At 42.2% G+C, this 26,714-nt stretch overlaps 1 protein-coding gene across 36 annotated transcripts in view; it reads left to right on the forward strand.

Annotated features, from left to right (window-relative positions):
- The window catches only part of PCBP3 (poly(rC) binding protein 3), a gene marked incomplete at both ends in the record, with an annotated part of 72,899 nt that overhangs the window by 38,071 nt on the left and 8,114 nt on the right, over window positions 1–26,714 (forward strand). For 16 of the 36 annotated variants that reach the window (XM_079981845.1, XM_079981838.1, XM_079981856.1 and 13 more), the window contains 9 exons: window positions 561–593; window positions 1,425–1,541; window positions 2,749–2,880; window positions 3,380–3,529; window positions 5,357–5,500; window positions 11,490–11,531; window positions 16,925–17,003; window positions 17,827–17,886; window positions 25,207–25,259. In XM_079981845.1, the coding sequence (XP_079837971.1) occupies window positions 561–593; window positions 1,425–1,541; window positions 2,749–2,880; window positions 3,380–3,529; window positions 5,357–5,500; window positions 11,490–11,531; window positions 16,925–17,003; window positions 17,827–17,886; window positions 25,207–25,259 (810 nt within the window). Of the gene's footprint in view, window positions 1–527; window positions 594–1,424; window positions 1,542–2,748; window positions 2,881–3,379; window positions 3,530–5,356; window positions 5,501–11,489; window positions 11,532–16,924; window positions 17,004–17,826; window positions 17,887–25,206; window positions 25,260–26,714 lie in introns of those variants that run through there. The other 20 variants (XM_079981841.1, XM_079981847.1, XM_079981848.1 and 17 more) reach the window with 20 other exon arrangements.

Consider the following 26,714-nt stretch of genomic DNA (forward strand, 5'->3'; position numbering starts at 1 on the left):
TGTGATTACTTTCTACAAATCTATCTGGTGCCTTAATAGAGTGGGGTCAGGGAAGAGCTGTCAAGTGCCTTGGGCAAAAAACAGCTGAGCTGTCCATTAATAAATGTAGTGGCATATTGGGCAAAGGATTTGTCTTTAACAGAGCCAAATTCTAAAACTTTCCTCAGTCTACAGAGCAAACAAGTTCACTAGATTTTTTATACAGGATGCTTATGTGCATCAACGGTGTGTTTTCCCAGTGTTGTTCCCTGGATACAGGGGGAGGAATTCACCGTTCCACCAGGGCAAGCATTTTGGCTTGCCAGATGGAAGGCTCTCCCTCTCCTTCTTCCCCCGCAGGCTGTTCCAGGAGTTCTCCCAGCCTCCTGAGCCAATTTTGAATGGAGGGGAAATCCTGTTACACAAGCAGCCGTCCTTCTGCAGGGCTTCCGCCGATAGGACTCGTTAGTTAAATCCCTCCAATAATAAGGCAGACATGCTAAAATCCTTTATGGCATGTCTGTTAAATTTGTCTCAAAAGTGTTGATATGATTATAGCAGTTATTTTGCATCTTTTTCAGAAAGGAGAAACAGTGAAAAAGATGCGCGAGGAGGTAAGTGTCCAGTCCTTCATGGTGATGCTGCAACTTAATATGTAAACTAGTATGATGATTTCAGAAGTGCAAGATCACAGGTAAAAAGGGCCATATGTTTTTGTGTGGTTGAGGGGGTTAAGTTTCTTTTCATTAGTAATATTAGTAACATCCTGCATAGCTCTCACAAATGACAGCTGAAGGATGGATCATGCTTTCCTGTGACATATGCTCAGTGCAGACAACTGTAGCCCATAGATACACAACAATCTTGTAGGGCAGAGCTTTCCAAACTTTTCATGTTGATGACACACTTTTTAGACATGCATCTTTTCATGACATGGCACTTCAGTTTTACTAAGCAAACCGGAGGTTAAACTAACCCCTTTTCAGCTCCAGGAGGAATGCAGGGAGCATTCATGCAACACACCTACACACTGCTGCTGACACACTAACATGTCACAACACACAGTTTGGAAAGCTCTGCTGTAGGGCATGTATTGCTTGTAAGATGTTCTGTTTGGGGGTTTTTTTCACACATGGTTTTACAGATATTTTTCTTATATCCAAGGTAAGATATGAGTAGACATTACATGAGTAAATATAACTAAGCAGATTATCTGAAGAAACATAACTAAGCAGGTATCTGAAGAAGTGTGCATGCACACGAAAGCTTATACCCAGAACAAACTTAGTTGGTCTCTAAGGTGCTACTGGACAATTTTTTAACTTTTTAATTTATTTAAGCAGATTAGCTTTGACATCATGTGTACTTCACATGTGTTGATTTTATAAATATGTGGTGCAAATAATATATCATATGTATGACGAAGTGTGGTCCTTCCATTCTAGAGTGGTGCACGAATCAATATTTCTGAGGGAAATTGTCCAGAGAGAATTGTCACCATAACAGGCCCCACTGATGCCATCTTCAAGGCTTTCGCCATGATTGCTTACAAATTTGAGGAGGTAAGCAAATTATGTAAGTAGTTAATAGACAGGCACCTTGTTGATGAAATGCCTTCACAAAACTGCCCATCAGCCCAGGAGTGAATGCAGGCTAGCTGGAAAAGACACCCCACTCTCACCTGACAGGACAGAAGCAGCCGCCTTGGGCGGTAGAATCCAAGGGGTACCAACGCAGGAGCCGCTGACAAAGCAACTGCGGTGAAGGCTTCCAGGTTTCAGGGAGGTCTTGTGAAAGCCCTGTGAAATCTCATGCAACCTCACAAGATTTCACAGGGCTCTTTCAAGATCCTGCCAGAACCCAGAAGCTGCCACTATGCGACCCTGGTAAGCAAGGCTTGGGGTGGGGTGGGGGGTGGCAAGTGGCAGCCACACAGGGCAGCACTTTCCCATTTCGCCTCAGGCAGTGAAAGGGGATGTGTGGCACCTGCTTACAGGCATCCCTGGCAAGGTATGTTGTGCTTCTCAATCCAGTTTGCAAATGGTATGGACTGATTTCTTTAGGATGCTGGCTACACAAAATATAGTTGAGGTGAAGGGAGGTTACATTTTGTTTAGTTCTCTAATAGGGACGCGGGTGGCGCTGTGGGCTAAACCACAGAACCTAGGACTTGCCAATCAGAAGGTCGGTGGTTCGAATCCCCGTGACGGGGTGAGCTCCCGTTGCTCAGTCCCAGCTCCTGCCAACCTAGCAGTTCGAAAGCACGTCAAAGTGCAAGTAGATAAATAGGTACCACTCCGGCAGGAAGGTAAACGGCATTTCCGTGCGCTGCTCTGGTTCGCCAGAAGCGGCTTAGTCATGCTGGCCACATGACCCGGAAGCCGTACGCCGGCTCTCTTGGCCAATAAAGCAAGATGAGCGCCGCAACCCCAGAGTCGGTCATGACTGGACCTAATGGTCAGGGGTCCCTTTACCTTTACCTTTTACTAATCTTCTAGTTCTATGATATTGTGCTAAATGTATAGCTGTTACAATCTACGATAACAATAAACTTATTCTTAAATCAGGAGATTCAAGCAATTATCTCGTAAGCTTTTGAGAGATTCACTTCTTCCTTGTGTGCAGGCATGCTTTCTTGCCTTCTCAACTTAGCAGGAATAGAACAATTCTGTTTATTCACTCACAGGCTCATAAAAATGTCCGCCTCATTTTAAATAAGGTAGCATTGTCATCTGCATCATAAGGCATTTTCTTTCTTTCTGTTCAAAGGATATAATCAACTCAATGAGCAACAGTACAGCTACCAGTAAGCCACCCGTAACGTTAAGGTTGGTCGTGCCAGCAAGCCAGTGTGGGTCGCTGATTGGAAAAGGAGGCTCCAAGATTAAGGAAATCAGGGAGGTAAGCAGAGACAGACTTTGTAGGGTGGCTGGTGGAAAGTCTGGTTATGCAGATTCTCCCATTTAATTCAGCTTTGGGGATTTGTTGTTGTTGTTTTTGCATGGGGGGGATGGGAAGGTAAAAATACTCCCTGATCTTCAGGATTAGGACAATCTTTTAAAAAGAAAAAAAGGGGGGAAATAGTGAGGTGGGACTTACCATAACAGATTTGAGGCAGCAAATTTGTTTTCCGCTTTTTCTTTTTTTAAACAGCAGCATTTCCATTGGGCCATTTTTAATATCAGAGATCTAACATTGTTCCTTATTTTTTTATCTTGCCTGTGCAGGCAGAAAACAATGAGGGGATAATTAACAAAGCAAATGGGGAATTGAATTTTACTCCTTGATCCACACATGAATTCCCTGCCAGATTTTAGGCGCTTGCACAAGACTAACAAGCTGTGTGTCTATATTTACTTGTTTTCTCTTCTTCTCTCCCTACCTTCCTGCTCTTCTCCAGTCTACAGGGGCTCAGGTTCAAGTGGCGGGGGACATGCTGCCCAACTCTACAGAAAGGGCAGTGACCATTTCAGGGACCCCCGATGCTATTATCCAATGTGTCAAACAGATCTGTGTGGTGATGCTGGAGGTACAGTCTGTAACAATGGGGGTAAAGTATACAGAAAAAAACCAACAACTGAAAACTTGGACAATGTACCTTTCTTGTAATTCAGTTACTGTTTGGTATTGTTATGGATTCTTGCTTGCTAAAGCATTCAACTAATTATGGTTTCAAGGCACCTGCAGATTACATGAGTGATTTCAAAAAGACTTGAAGCAAAATAACCAGCCTCCTATAAAGACATTGGCCATAAAGCAAACAAAGTAGCCAGTCTAGTTTCTTGCAATGCCCCACATGGCTGTTCGTTGGATACAAAGTGGAACATATCATGAGGAATGTATAAAAGATGGAATGGAACACTCCAATGGTACTTTAATTAAATAATAATAATTCTCCAGAAATCCAAAAGTAACAGAGGAGCAAGCAGAGAAATAGTAGATTAATAAGGTCATCACTGCTATTCTTCTAATTCAGGGTGGTCCAACTTTTCATACCAAGTGGGTTGCAAGAGTACTTTGACATGGAACCTGCAGGCTGCACACTCCCATATCGTGGGGGGGGGGCGGAAGAGAGTGAGCCCAAAATGTGATGCTCCCCCAGCCCTTATTCTGCCTTCCGAAAGGTGGATAAATGAGGCATCAGGCTTTGGGAAGGAGCCACAAGGCTCTGGCAGGGTCCTAGAGCCCTCCTACAATCTTCCCAAAGCTGGGAAAGCACTAGCTAGGATTTGCGATGGAGTTGGATGGGCCTGCAGGAATTCTAGGCGTGTATGGAACACAGGTATACCACCTAAAACTCCTCAAAATCACAATGGTCTTCTGTCATATTCTAGTACAGCCTAACACCTTTACCTTACACCCTAACACACAAAAGTTATTTCAAACAGTGGAATAGGGTTGCGAAATGTAGAATAGGCATAGATTACATTGCAGTAGTCCTCAAATTTTAAGGTAGTTGTTATGTACGTGAAATATACTCAGAGTCGCAAAGTGATTTCATGCTCTTTATTCAGCTCATAGTGGTGAGGAGGAATGAATGAAAGTCCCCTCAAGGTATCTGCTTTATATACATTATTTACACAATGGGCTGCACATGATTGGCTAATTCCGGAATTCTACTGTAAGCCAATCAGGTTGTGGATTCACTTCTATCTGGAGCATGATTGGGTAGTTCCTGCCAACCAATCATACTGCTGCATTGTTCTAGGACCAATCAGACTGCTGCATTCTGAATCCTATTGTTCTAGGACCAATCAGGCTGCTGCCTTTTGGATCCTATTGTTCTAGGGCCAATCAGACTGCTGCAGTTTGGATCCTATTCAACCCAGTACATAACAGTAGTGAAAGCAGTCTAAGTTGCCATCTTATATTAGACAGAGTGCAGCTCTTCCAGGTGGACCTGCCATGGATGTGAAAGAGCTGTGAAAATGAATCAACCTGAAATACATGCAAAATAAAAGCTTTAGGAAATTTAATTTCTAAGAACAGGTGTAGAAGCCAAACCTGTGAACCAGAATTCCCTGGTTCAAATCTTACCTCAGTTTTGAATTCACCAGATGGGTTTAAAAGTGATGATTTTGTAGGTTTGTTGGAAGGCTTCCTAAGACGAGGTATGTGAGATACTTTGAACACTCTAAAGCAATGTATAAATTCTAAATATTATTTATGGTAGAACCATTTTTTCCTGTTAAGTGATTATTTAGCTACTCTGTTGTCTGGAAATTGGGCACGGTAGATTCATACCTGGCATCGTAGATCCACGTGCAGATCATGGTTTGATCTTTATGTGCTTGGTTGCTCTCTAACATTCTTTTTACTAACATTTCAGGAAATCTGGTCTAATGTTCTCTCTCCCTCTCCTTGTCCCTTTTCCTAGTCCCCACCGAAAGGTGCCACCATTCCCTATCGCCCAAAGCCCGCCTCCACCCCTGTCATTTTTGCAGGTGGTCAGGTAAGAGCCGACCCGCTTGCGGCCTCCACTGCCAACCTCAGCCTTTTACTGCAGCACCAGCCGCTGCCCGTTAGTGCTCTCAGGTTTTCTTGTCTTTTCACTTGCATGATGTCATCCCACTCATGTTGCACCAAAGCACTTGGACTCAAAGCTCTTTATTGAACATAGGGTGTAGCTGCTTCGTCCTCCAGATAAGAGGCATGAAAGCCATTTAGCACAGCTAAAGCTAACAGATAGTGGCTTCTGGTTCAAACAATACTCCTCCTTAAGCACAACATTGGAAAAGAGAATGAAGCTTCCTCTCCCGCTCTGTAGCCACTCTTGAGTGGGATGTTTGAATAGGGTGCATGTGTCCATTAACATGGATGGAACAGCAGGAATGATAGCTCATTAGGAGTGGGGTAGTTGGACAGTTACTGAATCTCTAACCCACCCTATAACAAAAGTTATAAGGAAAAATCATGGGCATCACATTTGATTTTGTTCATTAACGCCACATCCCAATGTGAGTGTCTAGTGGCTTGAGACAAGCATGTTAGGTGCATGGGAAGGCATGTTTTTGCTGAAATGAACAGGAGAACAAACTCTGGAGGACAAGATCCTCAATAAGGACGCATTTTAATGTGCTTTGCAGGGTGTATTTGCAGGTGCTTTGACTTGCATCGTTGTTCATTTTGTCCTGCAATTTTTGAGCATATGCTTATTTTAAGAATTTCAGTGCTCACAAAATCACAAAGATTACACAGAAGCGCATTAAAGAGTTCAAAAAGCAGATTTAAAAATAAGAGACATGAGATCAAATATAAAGCATATCTCAACTGTGCTAAATAGTATTGAATAGCCATGTTTGAGCAATAAATGCAAATTTGATAAGCTTCAAAAGACATTCCAAGTGCACAGGGGTCTGTTTGAAATTTTTGTCTCTTGGTTATTGTAATGGTTCTAGGGGTTGCTCGTGCGTAAGCCGGTGCAAACACCTGGCTGGGTTGCCTGAGTGAACCTTTTCTGTCCGGACAGCCACTCACCCGTGGCTGTATCAATCGCTGGCAGAATCCGTCAGTGGGCGTTTCTTAAACTTCTTCCAGCAAAGAAGCTCTTTGACGCCTAGTCTCCTCCTCCTCTCTCTGCGCGAAAGCCTTCTGCGCAAGGAGGGCGTAGGCAGCGGAGGACCTCTACTCTCCCTGCTGGTCCCCGGCAAGGAGTCATGGGACCGCCTCGCCGATTCCCCCATCTGCCCCCCTTCTCCACTGGTGCTACGCTGATTCTCTTCCCCAGAAGAGGGGCTGCCTCTCCCAATCCCGGGACGCTCTCTGGAATCCCTCTGGATTTTGCTCTCTCCCTCTGGCACTGATGGCAGTTCCCTGACAGTTATTTAACTAATTTCAGTACAATTACTCAGTTTTCTCCAGGGCCATTTTACATTAGCATCTAATTGAAATATTTTTTCTCATTGTGACAGAGTCCAAAAATGGTACTCACAATGAAAAAGCAATGCAATAGATTAAAATAAACTAATCATGTGTTTGAGTCTCCAAATCTTGACATTAAAATCAGGCTGTAAATTAACGGAACCAAGTAACACATTACACTGGACTTCCTTCTGCAAAAAGCTTTCACAAGGGAGACTGATCTGAGAGATTCAGCTCACAAAAAATGTGCCAGGTTGTTTTTCCTTGCACTTTGAGAGGTGGGATTTAAGTTGTGTGGTTAGCAAAGAATTAAGGCACTTCCCTGTGCCATGAACCCAGCCAAATCACACCACCACCTTGGGCTACTTTTTAAAGAAGAAAATTATGTGGGAAATTGCAGATACAGAATTCCAACATACCATGCAGTTTGGCTCTATAAAAGAACCAGTTCATTTTTGTATCATACTTGATATTTTAGCAGACACAATAAAAATCATAAGCGTATGCTTATTTAATGGATAAGAGTCCACCAAAATCATAACCAGTGCTATTGATTGTAAGAAAAGTATGGAACCACATGATGCAAACACATAAATTCACAGCAAGATTAGAAATAATTAAATGTTTTATAAGCATATTCTTGCAAGTTGCTAAGTAGTAAAACTGGAAAATTCACGTTGTTCCTCCCATTTGCATTAACAAACAGCATTTGCATACTCATATCTCATCAACTAAATAAATTTCTGCAGATTTTATCTACCTAGATATTGTGCCTGACCACAAATGTTACCTCTGTTCTGTGCATTCATGCTGATTTGTTGGGAGGATAAAAATGCCATAATGGCCCCTAACACTTGTTTATCACTCTTGATGCCTCTTCTCTGAAATAGCAACCTAATGAAAGGGCTTTGGGTCCAGCTTATGCTTCTCAAAAGGGAGAGTAAGACAGAAGGAACACTGCCAAATCATACTAAGTAATAAAGTGTTTGGGATCCTCATCTGCTGATCTGTTATGAGGGCTACGGAGGCCCAAGCAATAGCAGCCTGCTTCTTTGTCAGGGCTACCAAGACCATTAACAATACAATTCAGTACAAAATAGAATAAAAAACAATGCATTAAAGTATAGGATGGAAGCAAATGGGTGTTGGCATCCACCCAGCAAAGAAAAAGGAGGTGATTTTTAATTGCAGCCCCATCTCCTAATTCTCCTAATACTTCTGCAGGACTCCTAATGGGGGGGGGGGGTGTTGCAGGGTGCTAGGAGGGGACTAGAAATTGCTGAGAATTGCTTCCCTCCTCCCCTGTTCCACTGACAGATGCCCGTAGACACTCATAGCTCACATCACAATTCAATATCTGGCAAAACAAAAGCATGGCAAAAACAAAATCCAATTCAGCTGTCAGTGAATAGAGTGTTTGGCACATGAGAACAGTAGCTGCTAACATAGAAAGGTGCCTTGAGCAACCCTTTCCCCATGTCTTCTGAGGAAATACCTTATTGCTAAATTCTCAGATCTCGCAAATTACTTTTTTGGTGTCATCCAAATTGAAGAGCAACCCATTTTAGAAGGCATTCTATGTTTCCTTATATACACAAAAATGGCATATGCATTTGGGTGTGTATAGGGGATAGATTGTTTTAGTATATCATACTTTGATCTGAACTGCAGAACAACCAACATTGGCGCTACGGTGGTAAAACTGGCCTCTCCTTTCAGTCAAGCTTCCAGGAGACTTGATTTCCAAGTCAGGCTTAGGCAAACTTTGCCAGTATCACTAACAAATATTTGGGAATGTGTACATTTAAGGGTGTATTAAAATGAGGGAAAACGTTTAAATTAAAAAGGGTGGAAACCAGTTGATTTGGAAATCAATATCCGGCAGCGTTTCCAACTCAAATCTCAAGCACTGCTCAGTTCTTTTCAGCCTCCATTTCTAACTCTAATTTGAGGATTTCCTCTTTCTCAAACTTTTACTTCTTAAATCCAGTTCCTTTTTTTCAAAGAGTTAGACATCTATTTTCCTTTGCTGTTATTACTCTCCCTTTGCAAGTGGTTGTCCATTTTTATCCCATTTATATTGGAATTGTCTTTAGATCACTTTAACTTATAAGAAATGCCTTCCTGAACAATAAGCTTCTTTGGCAGAAAGGCATCTTTAGTTGTAGTTATTTATACAGTGTGTTGTTCATTTCCATTATATTCAAGAAACAGAAAAGGGTTTATTTTAGGGCAACTGCAAAACTTTATTTAGAAATTCTTGATATAAAACAAGGCAGACTCTTAAGGTTGTATCCAGTGAAATTATTCCTTTAGCTCAGGCACTTCTGCCTGTGGATCAGGACTTCCTCTCCCTGGGTGCCATCAACCCTCTAAAGCAGATTTGGGGGAACACATGGGGAGACAAGAGTGAGGGACGCCAAAATTAGCCCTAGTGCTAATAGGATGATTTTGTTGGAGACAGCCCTCAGATTAAGAGATTAATATACACTTCTGAACCAAGAGTCTGGCTCACTCATAAAAATTACAGCTGTGCATTTGTGTTGTCTATACTTTAGAATCATGTAAAATACATGTGTGTAGAAAATGGGCTAATATTGCATATTTATAAACCAACTACATGGAAGAGGAATTGATCTTCTCCAGGATGTGAGACTGGGATTTTGCATCATCTGTGCACAGGCTAAGGAACTGTATAGCATTACAGACTCCTTAGCAGCTGACATGTCCAATACTAGGCTATGGTCTTATGGAATTCTAGTGGAGTAGCTGTGACAAATTAATGTAAATTTTAGACTGGGTGCTTTGCTTTAATGTGGCACATTTTGGTGTGTTCTCCTAGCACCATTCATGTTTGAGCAAGCTTCAGAAGGTGAATATTTGAGATCTAAGATCATGGCTTTTGAGAGGAGCTACTGGAAAATGTTGGAAATGGGGATATTTAGCCTAGCCATAAACTCATGGGGGGTGTTGCTCCTGTCTCTAACAACTAACAAGGGCAAAGTGCTTTTATATGACTTGAAGTGGGCCATTAATACAACAAGGGGGTTGTAGTCCAACTTCAAAAATTCTATTCATGCAGTAAACACAGCATGTAACAGAAATGCACAAGAAATATTAGAGCTGTTGTTGTAAACTACTTGCAAACTACGTGGCCGAGTTACGTTGTCCACAAGAATGTATGGCAGCCTGCAAGGAATGAAGTAACCCTAATACTGCCAAACTAGGGGATTGTGCAACTGAAAGGCCACGCTGCAAAGCTTGGGGGCTTCTCCAGCTTCCAGAAGTTCTGTTAGACAGGACTAGGCACAGGTCACTGCTCAGAACTTATGCTCCCCTTGATCCATTCTGAAGTGATCTTAGCAATGCAATTTTTTTATTTTGGGTAGGAATGAATGTGGGGGGGGATGATTGAGGTCACAGCCATTAGTTCTGCCCCAATACTTCTTGCATTCAAGGTATGATTTGCACAGAAGCCTCTGCATGTACACCTGAATGTGTGTACGCTTTCTACATGTGAACCCTGGGGAAAAATAAGGGCATGGACCACCTGCAAAAGACACTCTGAAGGACCTATGGGTATAGAGTGGATAATAATAATAGTAATAATAATAATAATAATAATAATAATAATAATAATGATGATGATGATGATGATAATAGTCATTTCTACCCAGAATAAATACTTGAACAGGATGTCAATTCACAGAAGCAGTTCCTCTGATGATCTGCTGTGTCTTATCATTGGTGTCTTGAGGCAGTAATATTGGATAGACCTCTAAGAATGAAGAGATGAAATATGCACTGAATCTGTGCAATGTAATTGTCACACCAAACAGCAGCTTTTGAGGCAGGGTGTCTTAGGGTTAATTCAGCAGCAGATATGGGGGTGGATTAGAGACAAAAGAGAGAGAGATAGTAAAGTTGTCACCAGGTGGTTTTTTCTTATTATGCAATAGTCACTGGAACATGTTGAGATGCCACAAACAAATGAGAAGATTGAAACCCACCATGTTCTGGCTCAATTCACATTTCCTCAGTTGAGACATTCTGTAGTAGCTCTCAATCTTCTTGCACATCTGTGTTGTTTCAGAGCAAGCATTCAAAACTGACAGAAGTGGAATCACCTGTAGTGGCCTTTGTGTATCAGCATATGTGTGTGTCAAACTCTGAATTAATTGCTCAGTCTCCTTAACCACAGCTTAATCTTTGTCCATATGTGGCCCGCTCCCTGGTACACATTTGGTCTGAGTAAACCAGTTCCACAGATATTATACGATGCAGAATGCCAGTTCTGCAGTTATAAAGAAGGCTGAATTTGACATTCCATATTGAACACTAGTGGAAGTTTTAAGTTTTATGACATTATTTGGTAATGAAGGCTCAAGAGCCCTTACAGTGGGCAACTGGCTCTCAGTTTTATTAAATGTTTCATTAGGTACATACATTTTGTCACTCTGTATATGAAGGTGTATTTGATATGAATGTCTAAATCTGTCTAGAAGAACAGATGAGCTTAAGATACTTGGTGTATTACCATAGGGATGAGAGAAAATTATAAAACCAATTAGTTCCCTCCAACTGTGGTGTAAGTAGTCATTAGACACTACTGACAAATTCTTACACTGTGTGTTGTTTCTCTCTTGCAGGCCTATACAATTCAGGGACAATACGCTATTCCACACCCAGATGTGAGTTTTACCTTCATTGTTTGTATAAGAAGTTTGCTTTCTTATGTCATCTGCATGCTACTGCCAAATGCAACAAATATTAATATTAGAAATTAATATTAATACAACTTTTCTCAAAGTAAATGGCCGTGTGTAGTATTGGTATTAGCCTTTAACCTATTAGCACTCAACTATACTTCTGCTGAGGACTTGGCCTGTTGTGAAATTATTGAAATTATTCTGTGCTATCCCTTTGCTACATTGTGCGTGTGTAAGTGTGTGTACAACACACAAACACACACACACAAATATGCATTTTGTGCCTCAAATATTGGCCATTCAAAACCTTTCCCTCTGCTTCTCCTTCCTCATAAATTGCCCGCAAACAGATGCACCCTTCTAAGTTATACATTTGCTTATTTGATAATATAGAGAATATACCCAGAATTGTTAAACACTGTGTGCTTCTCTCAGACTTCACTTCCCAAGTGATTCTACAATCTGTCATTGTAGATATCCTCAGTTATAATGGAAAAGATGTCTGAATACCTGATGATGCTGAAACCCTTCCTCCCAAACCTAGGGGAAAGAAATCATGTTTAAAGTTTGTCATTGTTATTCATGTTCTGGCACCCTGCCCATGGAGGAAAGTGAACAGATGTACTTATATACTTAGCAAAGGTTTGATTTGTTTCTTATGCATCATCATCTCTGAAAAGAAATATAAGCCACACCTAGACATAATCTTCTAATGTTATTTGGAAATGTTTCTTTGGTGAGGTTAGAGATTGTCGGAGAGAATAAATCTGTATTGGGGCGGCACCATTCCAGCCTACAGGAGGGAGCTCAGTTTTAGTTTTACTTCTTCTTAAACAACTCTTGTGTTTAGAATAACACGAAGAAGCATTCCAGCTTTGCCTTCTTCTGGAAATGAGAAGGCATCTTTTTGTATGGAGATATTTGGGCCTTCACCTGTTATTTGAAGTGGTATAACCAGGTCTGAGCCAAAACATCTAAATAGACAATATAATATTCTGAGGATTTTTTTAAAAAATTCCTTCTGGGGGGTTTACTGCCAATGATGGAGAATTTCAGGCAGAAGGGAGACTAAACAGTGGACAACCTCTCCCACTTCTCCACCCACATATAAGGTGGGGAAATTTGCTTGCAACAGTCAATCCAACCCAATATTATTATTATTAATATTATTATTATTATTAATAATAATAATAATAATAATAATAATAATAATGTTGAAAGTAGCCATGGCCACCCCTTCCAGTCTCACACCCTTTGTTCATTGCACACTTCATCTATCAATAGGAACAAACTACAGAGTTTCATTCAGTATTAAATGAACCCGAAGTGGGTTTTCGTGGAAGGGAGGGCAAAATCTGAGAATTTTCGTTTAGTCACCAACCCAAACTGTTGAATGGTGGAAAATGGTGAAATGTCTATCACAGCCTTACAGCCCAGAAACAACATGGAGAGGTACTTTTTGCTCAGTCTTGGGGGCAACCCAGACTCAGGCCTAGAGAGAACTCGGCCTCAGGTTTTGCATTGGTCTGAGGATATGTGTTTGCAGTGGCGGCAGCAGCAGAAGGAGGAAGTTATTTTGGACAGTTTTCTTTTTGCATTCAGCTGGGTTGTACGGCTCACAGTGGCACAGTGCCGTGTCTTCTGTCAGGTAAGCCAAGTGACAGGAAAAATTTGGAAAGGAACTGAAGATAATAATAAGGAACATGCCACTGTGCCCAGTGTATAGCAGGGGCATGAATATTGTGAACAGGAATCTTCACCTCACCAAATACATCTCTAATCAGAAATGGTACAGAAAACACCAAAAATTAGAAACACTTTTCAGATGATGAAAAGTTAACTCTTTAGGTTAGATAGTAGGAGGCTCGTACCCTACAGATCCTATGTGGCTACAATTGGGTCTATTGACTTGTTGTGAAGAGGACCTTGTTGAGAGGACCTGGAGTGTCCGTTAGACAAGGCCGTGAGGATAATCGTGGTGGGAATAGCCATGAAACAAGGCTGGCACTGCTGTTTGCTTTCATCCCAAGCCACCCTCTCATCCTCAGACAGGACATGTACAAGTCCTCTTCCTGCTACAACATAAAATATTCCAGTTAAGTACTAACCAAAGGGGAACTTCATAATAATAGATTTACACAGCAACCAGAAAGCCAGGATTACACTGCTTGCTTCATTAATTCAAGTGGTTGAAATGGCAGGGCATTATGTGAAGGGGAAAATTCTGCTACATTAAAAAAAAAAAAAAGACTTCCTTAGTGGTCCTGTAACAGATATGCATCAGAAGGCAGCTCATAACCTCTAAAAGTCAGAAATGGCAAGAGCATAGGGACGATGGCAAGGGATGTTACAGGCATTAGCCAAAAGGTACTTGTGACATTTGTACAATTTTTTAAAAAAATGATCAGAGCTTTGGAAAGTATCACATTTTCCTAGAAACAAAATATTGCAGTTTGAAAGCTGGAAAAGTCAGATATCTCTACAAGACAAACATTACTCCCAGGGAAAACATCTTACGCAGCTGACAAATGACAACTTGTGCACTCGATGCACAAAACAAAATTAGTAATTTAGGTTGCCATAGGCTTGCAGTGCAGAGAAAATTAGACTCGCTTAATTCCCATTTCAGGAGGACTTAATATAGAAGTTGTCTTTCTGCAGATTGCTTCTCTGGCAGTCCTTTTTCTGAATACTGTACTTGTGCATATATTTATATGATTGTATTTGACTAGAAAAGGACAAGGTTCTCATGCTGCACCAGGACACTTTCAACAAACTATTGAGGAAAATCCCAATGCTTTTTCCTGCTATGTAATTCTTTGTTCTGCTGAACTTGTAGGCCAGGCCAGCCATAAATAAAGATTCTCCCTGCACATTGCTATGACCCTAAGTGAACTCGAGGATCACACCCAGAGCCTTGCCATTTTCATTTATTCTTGCTGGAATGTTTAGATTCTTGAGCAGTTTCTATTAATCTGTCTATGGTGTAGTTAAATAAATACCAATGCATTGTGGTGGGGGGGGGGCTTATAAATTTATGTTAGAAAACACATTTGCCAAAAGGTTCTATGAATTATTGCCTTTTTCTGTTTTGTGAGCATTGCATACATTGATTTCCTAATCTTCCATTGACAGCGTTCAACTTAACCATTTTTTTCCAGTTAAGGTTTACTCTATAGCCCCAAGGTTCTAAAATAGCCTAGTGTGTTATATCAATTGTTTGATTTCTCACAGAAGCATCAATATCATGAGATGGAACACTGAGATTTTATACACCAACCCTTCTTTCAAAATTGTTTTGCATTCAAATTAAAGGAGTTTAGCTGATTAGTTATCTGGTGCTTAAAAAAATCTGTCTTATAACTGTTCTTGCAGAAGGAGCCTCCCCACCCCCACCCCCCACCCTGCAATTTTGGCGGGGGGGTCCATCTCCCCCCTCAGACCTTATTCTATAGCTGCTCCATTCCTCTCAACTCTTGGTAGAACATTTTCAAGGGGCTGTTAAGGGAAGTCCAATTTTCACCATATTTAATTCTGGATTGAACCCATTATGTTAAAAAGTATTTTGGATTTACTAATGAAAAGAATGACCCTATTTTCTTTCAAAATTATTTCCACTGCTCTGAATAAAAGCCACATCTGGTGAAGTGGCTAGAAAATGTAGAAGAATATGCCACCCAGTGGGTTGAGCAAGACGAAGAAATTACACTGATCAGGAAATGCTGCGTCTCTCCTAGGAGACAGAAAGAGGACTTTCAAAGGAAACTCTCTCTATAGCTTTGAAATCTCTATAATTTCCTTTTTCATATATTCACACAAACCTTTTTTATTAAATCATCTGCTCTTACTACCAGAATTAGTGTGGCTGCATGCGGTGTAGGATAAGCCTAAATGAAGAAAGGTAGTGGAAATGGACAAGAAATCAAACTGTTATGAGCAGAAACCATGCAAACTGGACAAGGAGGGTACAACAGGAAAAATGGTTCATTGCCTCCTTTCAGTACAACTGTGTGGGAATCATGCTTCCTCTGACCTTAGGAACATAGATAATTTGCTCTGAAAGATGCATTTCTTAAGGGTAAATTTCAATACATGCTGGACTTTTGAGGGTGAGATTTGCTTTGAGTTTCATTTGAAAAGTATTATTAGTTACTTTAGGTTCTGATTTCTATCTGTGAGCTTCTTTAAAAGTGGAGATAATTTGCATGCCATTTTCTTCTGGTGTTTTGCTTGCCAACTCTGACAATGGATTGAAAGCTCTATTTTTCAAACTCCCCTTTACCTTCCTACCTGTCTTCTTGAATAGCCTCCCAGGTGTTCTGCCTTCAGTGCTTCACCCTGACTATTACCAAACCAATGTCAGACTTCCCTGCATCCCTTCCCTCCAATATGCTGCAGGAGCAAGAGTTTTCCAGTTATTTTTGCCTAGAATTGAAAGTATAAGCTTCCCGTGCCTTGCATTTCAGGGGGCTGGCCTGACTGGCTTGGTAGTATGTTCCTATGGCTGATTTGTTGTTCCTATGCCATCTAAAGCAGGGGTGGCCAATGGGGTGCTCTTGAGATGTTGCTAGACTTCTGTTCCTGTCATCCCTGAGCATTGGCCATGTTGGCTAATTGGAGTTGGGAGTCCAACAACACCTGGAGTGCCCCACATTGCCTACCCCTGAGGAATCGTATTACTCCCCGAGCCTGCACAGCAAAATTTTGAAAGTGGACATGCTTTGCCATTATTTTCCTTCTTGGGTAATAGCAGAGATGCCGTGCAAAATGTATTCCAGATGCACTCCTCTTCATGAGCTCTTTGTTAAGGGGCTCTTAGAAGTCTCTGAGCACAACAAGGGATGAACGGGGTCTGAAATACATACCTATTTTGGCCAAACCCACACACATTGGACTTTTCACCTGGCCTACATACTTCCTAAACTCGCACTACTGCTTTGGTCCCTAGAACGTTTCCTGCCTTGGGCACCAAATCCCAGCTCCAGTTCAGGAGCAGAGTTAGCTCCTCTGCTAAGGTGCCCAACTTGCTGCTGAAAGTGCTTTATGTGTGCACTCTTGGTGGTCCAGATGTTTCCCAGTTTTGTTCCAGAAGATGCAAGGCAGAATTTTATTTAGTTGTTTTAGCTACAGGGATAAAAACACCAAAACTAGGCTGCTGTATTTCAGACCCTGATCGAGCACAACTGCCACAGATTTGGGCATTACCGTATTTACCCAGGCCAAGTCCTTCTGTTAAAGCTGTGTTTGCCATGTTTCCACATGGCTTCCTGGTGTTTTTTTTTCCTTTTAATTATAATTTTGTTCTTAGTTTTTTGGTGTGACTTGTATTCTATAACAATAACCTTCTTAGTTCTAATGTCCCTCCTACCCCTCAGCAGTTGACCAAGCTCCACCAGTTGGCTATGCAGCAAACCCCCTTTACTCCCCTTGGACAGACCACCCCCGCTTTCCCTGGTACGTACCCAAATACCCTTTACAGATTTCCTTCTCTTCTTACCTATGCAGTTTCTCTTTCTTTCTAAGTTCAATTTGTTTAATGGTTTCTTAAAAAATAGGATCTGTAACCAAAGTTGCAAGTATCGGTTTGAGATATGTTAAAGCACTAGAATAATAATCCATTTTTTTCTTCATTGTGGGTATGAGTTCAATCCACTCATGGGCATTTTTATCTACTTTGCTCTTTACCTTGCCGAGAAATAGACAGGTTATGCGTCTGCAAGTCACCTGCTCATTTTGTCTGCTGCAAGACATCCATGTGGCCAACAACACTTTGTTTATGGGGGCATCAAAAGTGTCAGTTGAGAGGATGCAAATTCCTTCTAGTTCTCTGTCATGGTTTTGGTCACTGTTTGGTCACTGTTTCATTCATGTATTCAAAGACATGAATTCATTGTTAATTAATGTTTAGCAGGTGAAGCTCATGCTTTCATGAGAAATACTGAGAGGGAGCCGTTACTCTAGTGGATAAGCCCTTTATTCGAAGCATGGCGAAGACTTTAAGGGCTTCTGACAGAAACTTAGTAGGTGCTATTGTGCCTCACAAATGTTAGTAAATTATTAAGTAAAGTGAAATCATTTCAACGGAACACTCAATTAGTAGATACTACATTCCATGTGTTACGTGTATCTATTTAATATATCTTCATTTCATTTGGGCGATCACAAAATGCGTGTTCTGCCATTTTGTTCATCATATTTTGAGCTTCCTAGATGAAGTGACATTGCTTATCTCCTTGAAGGCAAAAAACATTAAATCTGTTTCTTCTTTGCTCTTCAGGAGAAAAGCTGCCCTTACATTCCTCCGAAGAAGCTCAAAATCTGATGGGCCAATCATCAGGTAAAACAAAGGCTATAGGCAAATACACAGGGTACTATTTGCATTTATAAATATTTTTTCAATTGGATTCTACCACTTATGTAGCCACTTACAAACTGACTGCTCAAGTTATGCTGATGAGATAGTTTGACTCTCAGTGGGCATTAATATGTTAGTATAACACAATATGAACTGCTTAAGCTATAATGGTATACAGTGAATACTATATTTTTTTTTAGAAAAACACTGGGATAAAATGAAATTGCAGAACTGAACTGTCTCCTCTTTTACAGAATAATTGCTCTGTATAAGAACAGGATTTTGGCTCCTCCTTTTTGTTTTCAGTCAACCTGTGAAACTACTCTTCTCTAAGCCTCTCCAACGTCCTATGAGTGGGTTTTTATAAGCACTGGCCAGGATTCAAAACTCATGCAACTAGTTCTGTGCACCTTAGTGAGTTTGGGGTTTTGTACATTGAACAGCAACCCTCCACTTGACACACTGCTTTCAAACCTGATATAATAATAAGAAGAAAAAGAATTTATTATTTATACCTCGCCCATCTGGCTGGGTTTCCCCAGCCACTCTGGGCGGCTTCCAACAAAATATTAAAATACAATAATTAATCAAATGTTAAAAGCTTTCCTAAAGAGGGCTGTCTTCAGATGTCTTCTAAAAGTCCGATAGTTGTTTATTTCTTTGACTTCTGATGGGAGGGCGTTCCACAAGGCAGGCGCCACTACCGAGAAGGCCCTCTGCCTGGTTCCCTGTAACTTCGCTTCTTACAGTGAGGGAACTGCCAGAAGGCCCTCGGCGCTGGACCAAAGTGTCCTGGCAGAACAATGGGAGTGGAGACACTCTTTCAGGTATTCTGGGCCGAGGCCATTTAGGGCTTTAAAGGTTAGCATCAACACTTTGAATTGTGCTCGGAAACGTACTGGGAGCCAATGTAGGTCTTTCAGGACTGGTGTTATGTGGTCTTGGCAGCCGCTCTGAGACGTCAGTCTAGCTGCCACATTCTGGATTAGTTGTAGGTTTTGGGTCACCTTCAAAGGTAGCCCCACATAGAGTGCATTGTAGTAGTCCAAGCGGTAGATAATCAGACTATGCGCCACTCTGGCAAGACAGTCCACGGCAGGTCTCAGTCTGCGTACGAGATGGAGCTGGTAGACAGCTGCCCTGGACACAGAATTGACCTGCTCCTCCATGGACACCTGTGAGTCCAAAATGCCTCTCAGGCTGTGCACCTGGTCCTTCAGAGGCACAGTTACCCCATTCAGGACCAGGGAGTCCTCCACACCTGCCCACCACCTGTCCCCCCAAAACAGTACTTCTGTCTTGTCAGGATTCAACCTCAATCTATTAGCCGGCATCCATCCTTCAACCGCCTCCAGACACTCACACAGAACCTTCACCGCCTTCACTGGATCTGATTTGAAAGAGAGGTAGAGCTTGGTATCATCTGCATATTGATGAACACCCAGCCCAAACTCCCATATGATCTCTCCCAGTGGCTTCATGTAGATGTTAAAAAGCATGGGGGAGAGGATGGAACCCTGAGGCACCCCACTAGTGAGAGCCCAGGGGTCTGAACACTCATCCTCCAACACCACTTTCTGGACACGGCCTAGGAGAAAGAAGTGGAACCACTGTATGACAGTGCCCCCAGCTCCTAGCCCCTCTAGATGGTCCAGATGGATGTCGTGGTTGATGGTGTCAAAGGCGGCTGAGAGATCCAGCAGAACTAGGAAACAGCTCTCACCTTTGTCCCTAGCCCACCGGAGATCATCGACCAGTGCGACCAAGGCAGTTTCAGTCCCATGGCTGAATCCTGACTGGAAGGGATCCAAATGGTCTGCATCCTGCAGGCGTGCCTGGAGTTGTTCAGCAACCACCCACTCAATCACCTTGCCCAAGAATGGAAGATTTGAGACTGGGCGATAGTTGGCCATATTGGCCGGGTCTAAAGTTTGTTTTTTTAAGAAGCGGTTTAATTACTGCCTCTTTCAGTGGGTCTGGGAAGGCTCCCTCACAGAGAGAAGCATTCACCACCCTTCGGAGCTCATCGCCCAGTCCTTCCCGGCTCACTTTTATGAGCCAGGATGGGCAAGGATCAAGGAGACAGGTGGTTGGTTTCACTCGTCCAAGCAGTCTCTCCACATCCTTGGAGGTAACAGATTGGAATTGATCCCACGCAGCCTGACTAGACAGGACTCTAGCACTGTCCCGCCCCAGCCCTGCTCCCATTCAGAAGGCATCTACCTCCTTCTGAATCTGGGCAACTATATCTGCAAAAAAAAACTTTGCAAAATCATTGCAGTAGATCTTGGGGCCTTTACCGGTCTCCTGCTGCTGTTTTCTGCAGATGCAATAGAGGCGGTGAAGAAGATCTTCTTTGTCATCGCTATTGCCACTTGGTAGGCTCGACGTTGAGCTCTAACCTGTGTCCGGTCAGATTCAGAATGAGTTTTCCGCCACTGGCGCTCTAGCCATCTCAGTGATTGTTTCATCACCCTCAGCTCCGAGGAAAACCGCGAGGCTGTCTGGGCTCCATGCAATCAGAGAGGGAGCTTCAGAGCCAAACAGTCAATCGCCCTGGTTAGCTCCACCAGGGACACCAGGGAATCAGCTGAAAGGCCATCAACATGGGATAAAACATCCCCTACCACTCTCTGGAAACCATTTGGATCCATTAAGTGGCAGGGGCAGACCACATCCAAATCAGTCCCACCTCCCTGCAGAGGGGAAGGGTCGCGGAGAAGTCCAGTTGCACCAGGAAGTGATCTGACCATGGCACTTCTTTTGTTTTGCTTTTACTTAGTGTCAGATCCCCCTCATCCATAGAGGTGAACACCAGGTCTAAGGCATATCCGTGACTATGAGTTGTGTCAAACTTATTCAGAGACAGCCCCATGGAAGCCATGCTTTCCACGAAGTCCCGAGCTGCCCCTTGTAAGGTCATGTTGGCGTGGATCTTAAAATCCCCCAGGACAACCAAACTGGGTGTCTCCAGGAGAATATCCACCATGTCCTAAAGCAGCTCAGGCAGGGAATCCTTGGTGCAGCGGGGAGGTCGGTACACCAAAAGGAATCCTGTACTGCCGTATTGTCCAACTTCCAGAACATGCACTCAGAAAACTGGGTCTTCCCAATAGGACACCTGGTATAAACTAACGACTTCCTAAAAATCACTGCAACCCCACCACCACCACTACATGACCTGGGTAGCTTAAAATCCCCCCACCAAGCATCTATTTGGTGTGAAAAGTCACAAGAGCCATATGAATACTTTCATGTTTTGCAACACAACTTGTGTTAGAGAGGAATTCTGATAAAGAATAGCATTACAGGAGAATATGGTTAAAGCCCCCTGCTGAGTACCAGGTTTCCAATATGAATTGGGATTTAGTTTATTTTTTAAAATGGTGTCTCAGCTCCAGAGGTAGCCAAATGCTGCTGCTTACCTGTGTTTTTTTATCTGGGTCCTGAACCTAGTTTTGGGACTCTTAGTAAACAATCTGTGCTATAAGCCAGTCATGGGGAGTGTGCCTGGATGTTGTTATGTGAGATGTAGACATGAGGAAGCCTGGAATGCCTTGGGACCATGGGGCTTGGGAGGAAGAGTTTGACTTTCTTCCCCTACCATGATCCCAAGAAAAAGCACCTCTCCAAAGTTGTTTCAAGGGAAGCTCTCATTGGTGCTATCAGAGGCTTCCCTTGAAAGGCAGAGAGCAGATTCAGAGATGGGGAGTGGGCCTGTCAGGGACAGAGGTTCCTCCTTCCTCTCAGTCCTATACCTGTTCAGGTTTCCCCATGTCTGCTGTTCACTTGTTTAAAATGTACATGCTAATTGCATTCAGGCAATCAATGTCACATCTGGTTAAAATTAGCAATGGCAAATATTCACATGTAATTTTCCTTGCTTATTTTCAAAAACAGCAAAATAAAATTTAAGAATTGAGCATCTGTGAGCATTACATAGACAAGACCTAAGATTTGCCCCTGATCTAACACTGCATGAACACAGGCTTCAGTGCTGGGAAGGCATAGATACTGGTAGCTCTTTCAAGGAAGCTGGACTTCTGCTGATCAGCTCTGCTGGAAGGGAGGGAGGAGTCTGAGTTCAGTTCTCCACCAGATTGCTTGTTGGGTGTTAGCAAATGGGCAAATAAGAGGCTTTTTCATTACAAGATCATGGAGAGGCAAACTGCCATATTAGAACTGGAAGCCTAAGGGATCACAGAAGTGAGTGATGAGCTAGACAATAAGCATGCTAACTTCATTTCCTTTAAATGTTGAAATTTTAAGTCTTGCTTTTATTTCGCATTATATTGCTTGTAATTTGCAGCAGATCTGCTTCCAGGCACGGTCAAAGGGAGAAGCCTAAAAGGAAAGTTGTAGTTGAGCGTGCAGCCTTGAATCTTTGTGCAGTCCAAGGAATCTTTCCTTTCAACCTAATAATAATAATAATAATAATAATAATAATAATAATTTATTATTTATACGCCACCCATCTGGCTGGGTTTCCCCAGCCACTTATCTGAGGCCATTGCATTAACTAATACAAAACGTAGGCTGAAATAAATTGGATGAAAACCTCCAGGCAGCCTCTTTTCCTGCAACATTTTATAAATCACACAGAGTGATACAGATACAGACCTCTTCTTACTGCCTCTTCTTACCTTTGCAACCAGCTCCAAAAGAAACAAGGAAAGCTTCCCTGTCAGTGGGTGGGTCTCTAAATTTACACTTATTCTTTCAAATGAGTATCTGGAGCAAGAATGGGATATCTGGCCTTCCAGATGTTGTGAAACTCCCTCATCTCTGACCATTGTCCTTGTGGACTCAGGCCAATGGGAGTTGGAGTCTGGCAACATCTGGTGGGCCGACTACAGGTTCAGAATAATTATGTGAGAACTGTTAAGTTCCATGGAAAATCATATTTTTGCAGGCAAATATCCATCTTCTTTTGGGAGAAATTAATTATACATTCCTTGCTTTTTCAACATGGTGTTGAAATTGCATAAAGTAAATTTGGCACTGGAAATGTGCTGTATAAAGAGTGAATCCTTATGACTGAGGTGGTCAGGGACATGTTCTCATTCTTCAAGTCATTGGGTTGGATACTAAGAACTTTGAGTGAAAGGAAAACGTTGGCTAGCATTGTTCTGCAAATACTTGCTCAAAAGACCAAGAATTCACACCAGGCTTGATAGCACTTCTCGTGCATTCACTTGTGCTACCGATCGTGCAAGGCGAACAACACGTCTGGATTTAGTTTCACTTTTCTTGCTGTAGTGTGAGGTGGAAAACAGCTGTTCTGTGACAGGTGGGTAGCCGTGTTGGTTTGCCATAGTCGAAGCAAAATACAAAAATTCCTTCCAGTAGCACTTTAGAGACCAACTAAGTTTGTTATTGGTATGAGCTTTCGTGTATCTAAAGAAGTGTGCATGCACACAAAAGCTCATACCACAAACAAACTTAGTTGGTCTCTAAGGTGCTACTGGAAGGAATTTTTTTAAGCTGTTCTGTGAGTGAGAGGCAGTTTTGCATATGGGGCAATTTGAGATGGAGCAAGTTACTTTGTGAAAGTTTTCACAGTTCTTTGACTTTTCTAAAAAAGAATACCGTGGTTTCAAATTGGGCAACTTATTCAATATATATTGCATTACATATCAGGGTAGGTAGACTGTTTTTTGAGATGACAGCATATAAATTAAAGGAGCAGATCAATATATATTTTAGTCATAGATTTCAAAGCAGAAATCTCTTGTCTTGCGACCTATTCCTACAAGAAATAAATGCAATAATAAAGTCTAATAGATGTGTCAAAATACAGTAGCTACAGTGGGAAAGAGCTTGACCACAATCCCAGGGTCTGATGATAAGCTATGATAAACTTTAGCTTTGGACTGGGGGTGGGGAGCAAAGCTGGACAGTCAACACATTTGCACAGTCTGGGTAAGCCAAAATTTCACTGACTGTGTTGCCTGAACTGCGCCAATTAATGAACACTCCCTGATTCAGTGAGTGGTCATGTTGTCAGCTCAAAAATTATTTCCTGTTTGTACTGCTTAAACCTGATTAATGCCATCATCAGGCTAAAGCATGCATCTACTGTGGAATTGATGATGATGGACCTTGGACATTTGATTAGAAATTGAAACACTATAAGCTATTACAGACGGAAGCATCAATGCTTCTGAATACCATTTGCTGGGAACCACAGGAGGGAAGAGGGCTCTTGTTCTGGAACCCTGCTTACTGGTTCTCCATAATGGGCATCTGGTTGGCCACTGTGAGAACAGGATGCTGGACTAGATGGGTCATTGGCCTGATCCAGCAGGCTCTTCTTAGAAGAAGAAGAAGAAGAAGAAGAAGAAGAAGAAGAAGAAGAAGAAGAGTTTGGATTTAATATCCCGCCTTTCACTCCCCTTCAGGAGTCTCAAAGCGGCTAACATTCTCCTTTCCCTTCCTCCCCCACAACAAACACTCTGTGAGGTGAGTGGGGCTGAGAGACTTCAGAGAAGTGTGACTGGCCCAAGGTCACCCAGCAGCTGCAGGTGGAGGAGCGGAGACGCAAACCCGGTTCCCCAGATTACGAGTCTACCGCTCTTAACCACTACACCACACTGGCTTACATTCTTACTTGCTCATAGCTGCCAATATGACAGGAAATTTTGCTTCCCCCTTCCCCAGTTTATACCTTTGACCTTCACACCACTTACCTCTGGAGTACATTTGCAGTAGAACTCTATCCTTATATTGAGTTTGGTGTCAAGATATGTTCCATACTTGTCAGGGGCATCAGCATAATGCAAAGTGAGTAGCAATGTGGGAACCAATTTGTTTATGTTTGGCAACCAAAACAGCCTGGGTGGAGAGACTGAATACGATGTGCTTCACAAAATGGACTCCTGTGGCAGACATTGCATCGGGGCCTGGACATGTTCTCCCCAACACTAACCCCAAGGTACCACAAGGTCCTGGCTGTGTTTTAGCTCTGTTGATGAACAGCAACTTTTTGAGCCAACTGTTAAGGAATGGTTTTATCTTTGATCCCGAAACGGAAGCAAGGTGAGGTGAGGATACGGTACCTATGGAGTTTGTAATGATTTGTATTAGAACCAAATGGGCAGGTTAAGAGACAATTGATTCTAGGAGCTCTAGGTTAGTAGTATTAGTGCTTTCCTTGTTACTTTGCCGAAACATGTTCCTTCCTTACCCTCTGGCCCTGGTGCAGTCTGAGAAATTCACAAGGTCTGCTATTTTGGTGGAATACCAGACGCTGTGCAGTGCTATGTCTTCAAGCTATAACCATTTTCCCTTGCATATGCTCAGGTTTGGATGCCAGTCCCCCGGCCAGTACTCATGAACTCACCATTCCCAATGATGTGAGTATCGCATCTCAATGCTCTCCATACCATTTTTAAAACATGTTTCTCTACAAATGACATCTAGGACATTTAGCAAAGCCCATGCATTAATTCCAGGCATATCATTTCAAAGTCTTTTACCAAAGTACAGTTACTAAACTGAAAGGGGTGGAATAAAGAATTGGGGAGGGGGATTGCCTTGGCAACCTTTCTTCAGGAGTCTAGTCCTTGGGAAATGGACTGACATCTCAAGAGAACGAAACCATTTTCTGACCCTTTCTAGTCCTACAGCATTAGAGGTTTGCCAGCTGCAGGCAGGTACTTTCACAAGTTGCCTTATGGGATGAAAAGGGAGTTGTTTTCCTTGCCCATTCTGATCCCGACCTCTGTGCCGGGTGGTAATCAAAGCAGTGCAATTGGAGATGAGCTGGAAAATGGTGGGACTTACTTTGTGCATAGCTGTCAACTTTTCCCTTTTCTTGTGAGTAATCCTATTCGGAATAAGGGAATTTCCCTTAAAAAAAGGGAAAACGTTGACAGCTATGACTTTGTGGTGGGAGAGAAGTGGGAAGTGGGAGGGGTCGTGGCTCCGTTTCTTATTATCTGGGTACTGTATTCTAACAGGATAGGTTGTGCTTCGTTGACTACTTGTTCATGCAAATACCCCATTTGTTTCTAGATAAAAAGCAAGTAATTCCTCCCCTATTTTTAAAAACCAGTTTGACAGTTTATGAGAAACAGAACAGAACACATATAGTACTCCTTTTCAAATAGCCCCTGCAGAAATTCTACATTTGATGTTTAGAAAGGTTTTCATGCTGGCTATTTATTTATTGTGACTTATTTCAGAGCACAGCTCCAGCTGTGCTCATTTCACACATTATGAGTATGGTTTAGAACAGGAGTTCCCAAATGTTTTGGACCCAGGACAGAAACACATTTGAAAATCTAAAAAACTGCCATGAGCACCACAAAACACTAATTTCACAGAAGAAAAAAGAGTTATAATAGCCCCCTGTCCCAAGCAGACAAAATACCTCCACCTTAAAAAAAAATCAAATAAAACACAGAGGAGGGAAGTACACTCCCCATAACAAGCTATCTATCTGTCTGGAAGGACTAAGGGCCTTGGTGGACACCAAGGGTGGTTTCTGGGGGTACAGTGCCCCTGCCGTATGCACCACGTTGGAGACCCCAGGTCTGGAAACAGTTGAGAGCTAAGCAAGACAAAAACCATGGTGGAGTGCATTTTAGAAAAAGACAGTGAAAAGGGTCTGACTGAAGTTTCTGAACATGCGTTTCCAGCTTCATGAAATTGTGGTTTTGTATCTATTGGCATGGAGAAAAGGTGCAATATAAATGTTATAATAAACAACGTAGAATATAGCTCTATCTTATTTGCAATTGTGAGCTTCCTGTCAATTTATCCTGGCTCATTAGAGGACCCTGCAAAGATTAAAAAGTTCCTATTTC

This window comes from Podarcis cretensis (assembly GCF_951804945.1).
Source record: "Podarcis cretensis genome assembly, chromosome: 1".
Classification (NCBI taxonomy): Eukaryota; Metazoa; Chordata; class Lepidosauria; order Squamata; family Lacertidae; genus Podarcis; species Podarcis cretensis.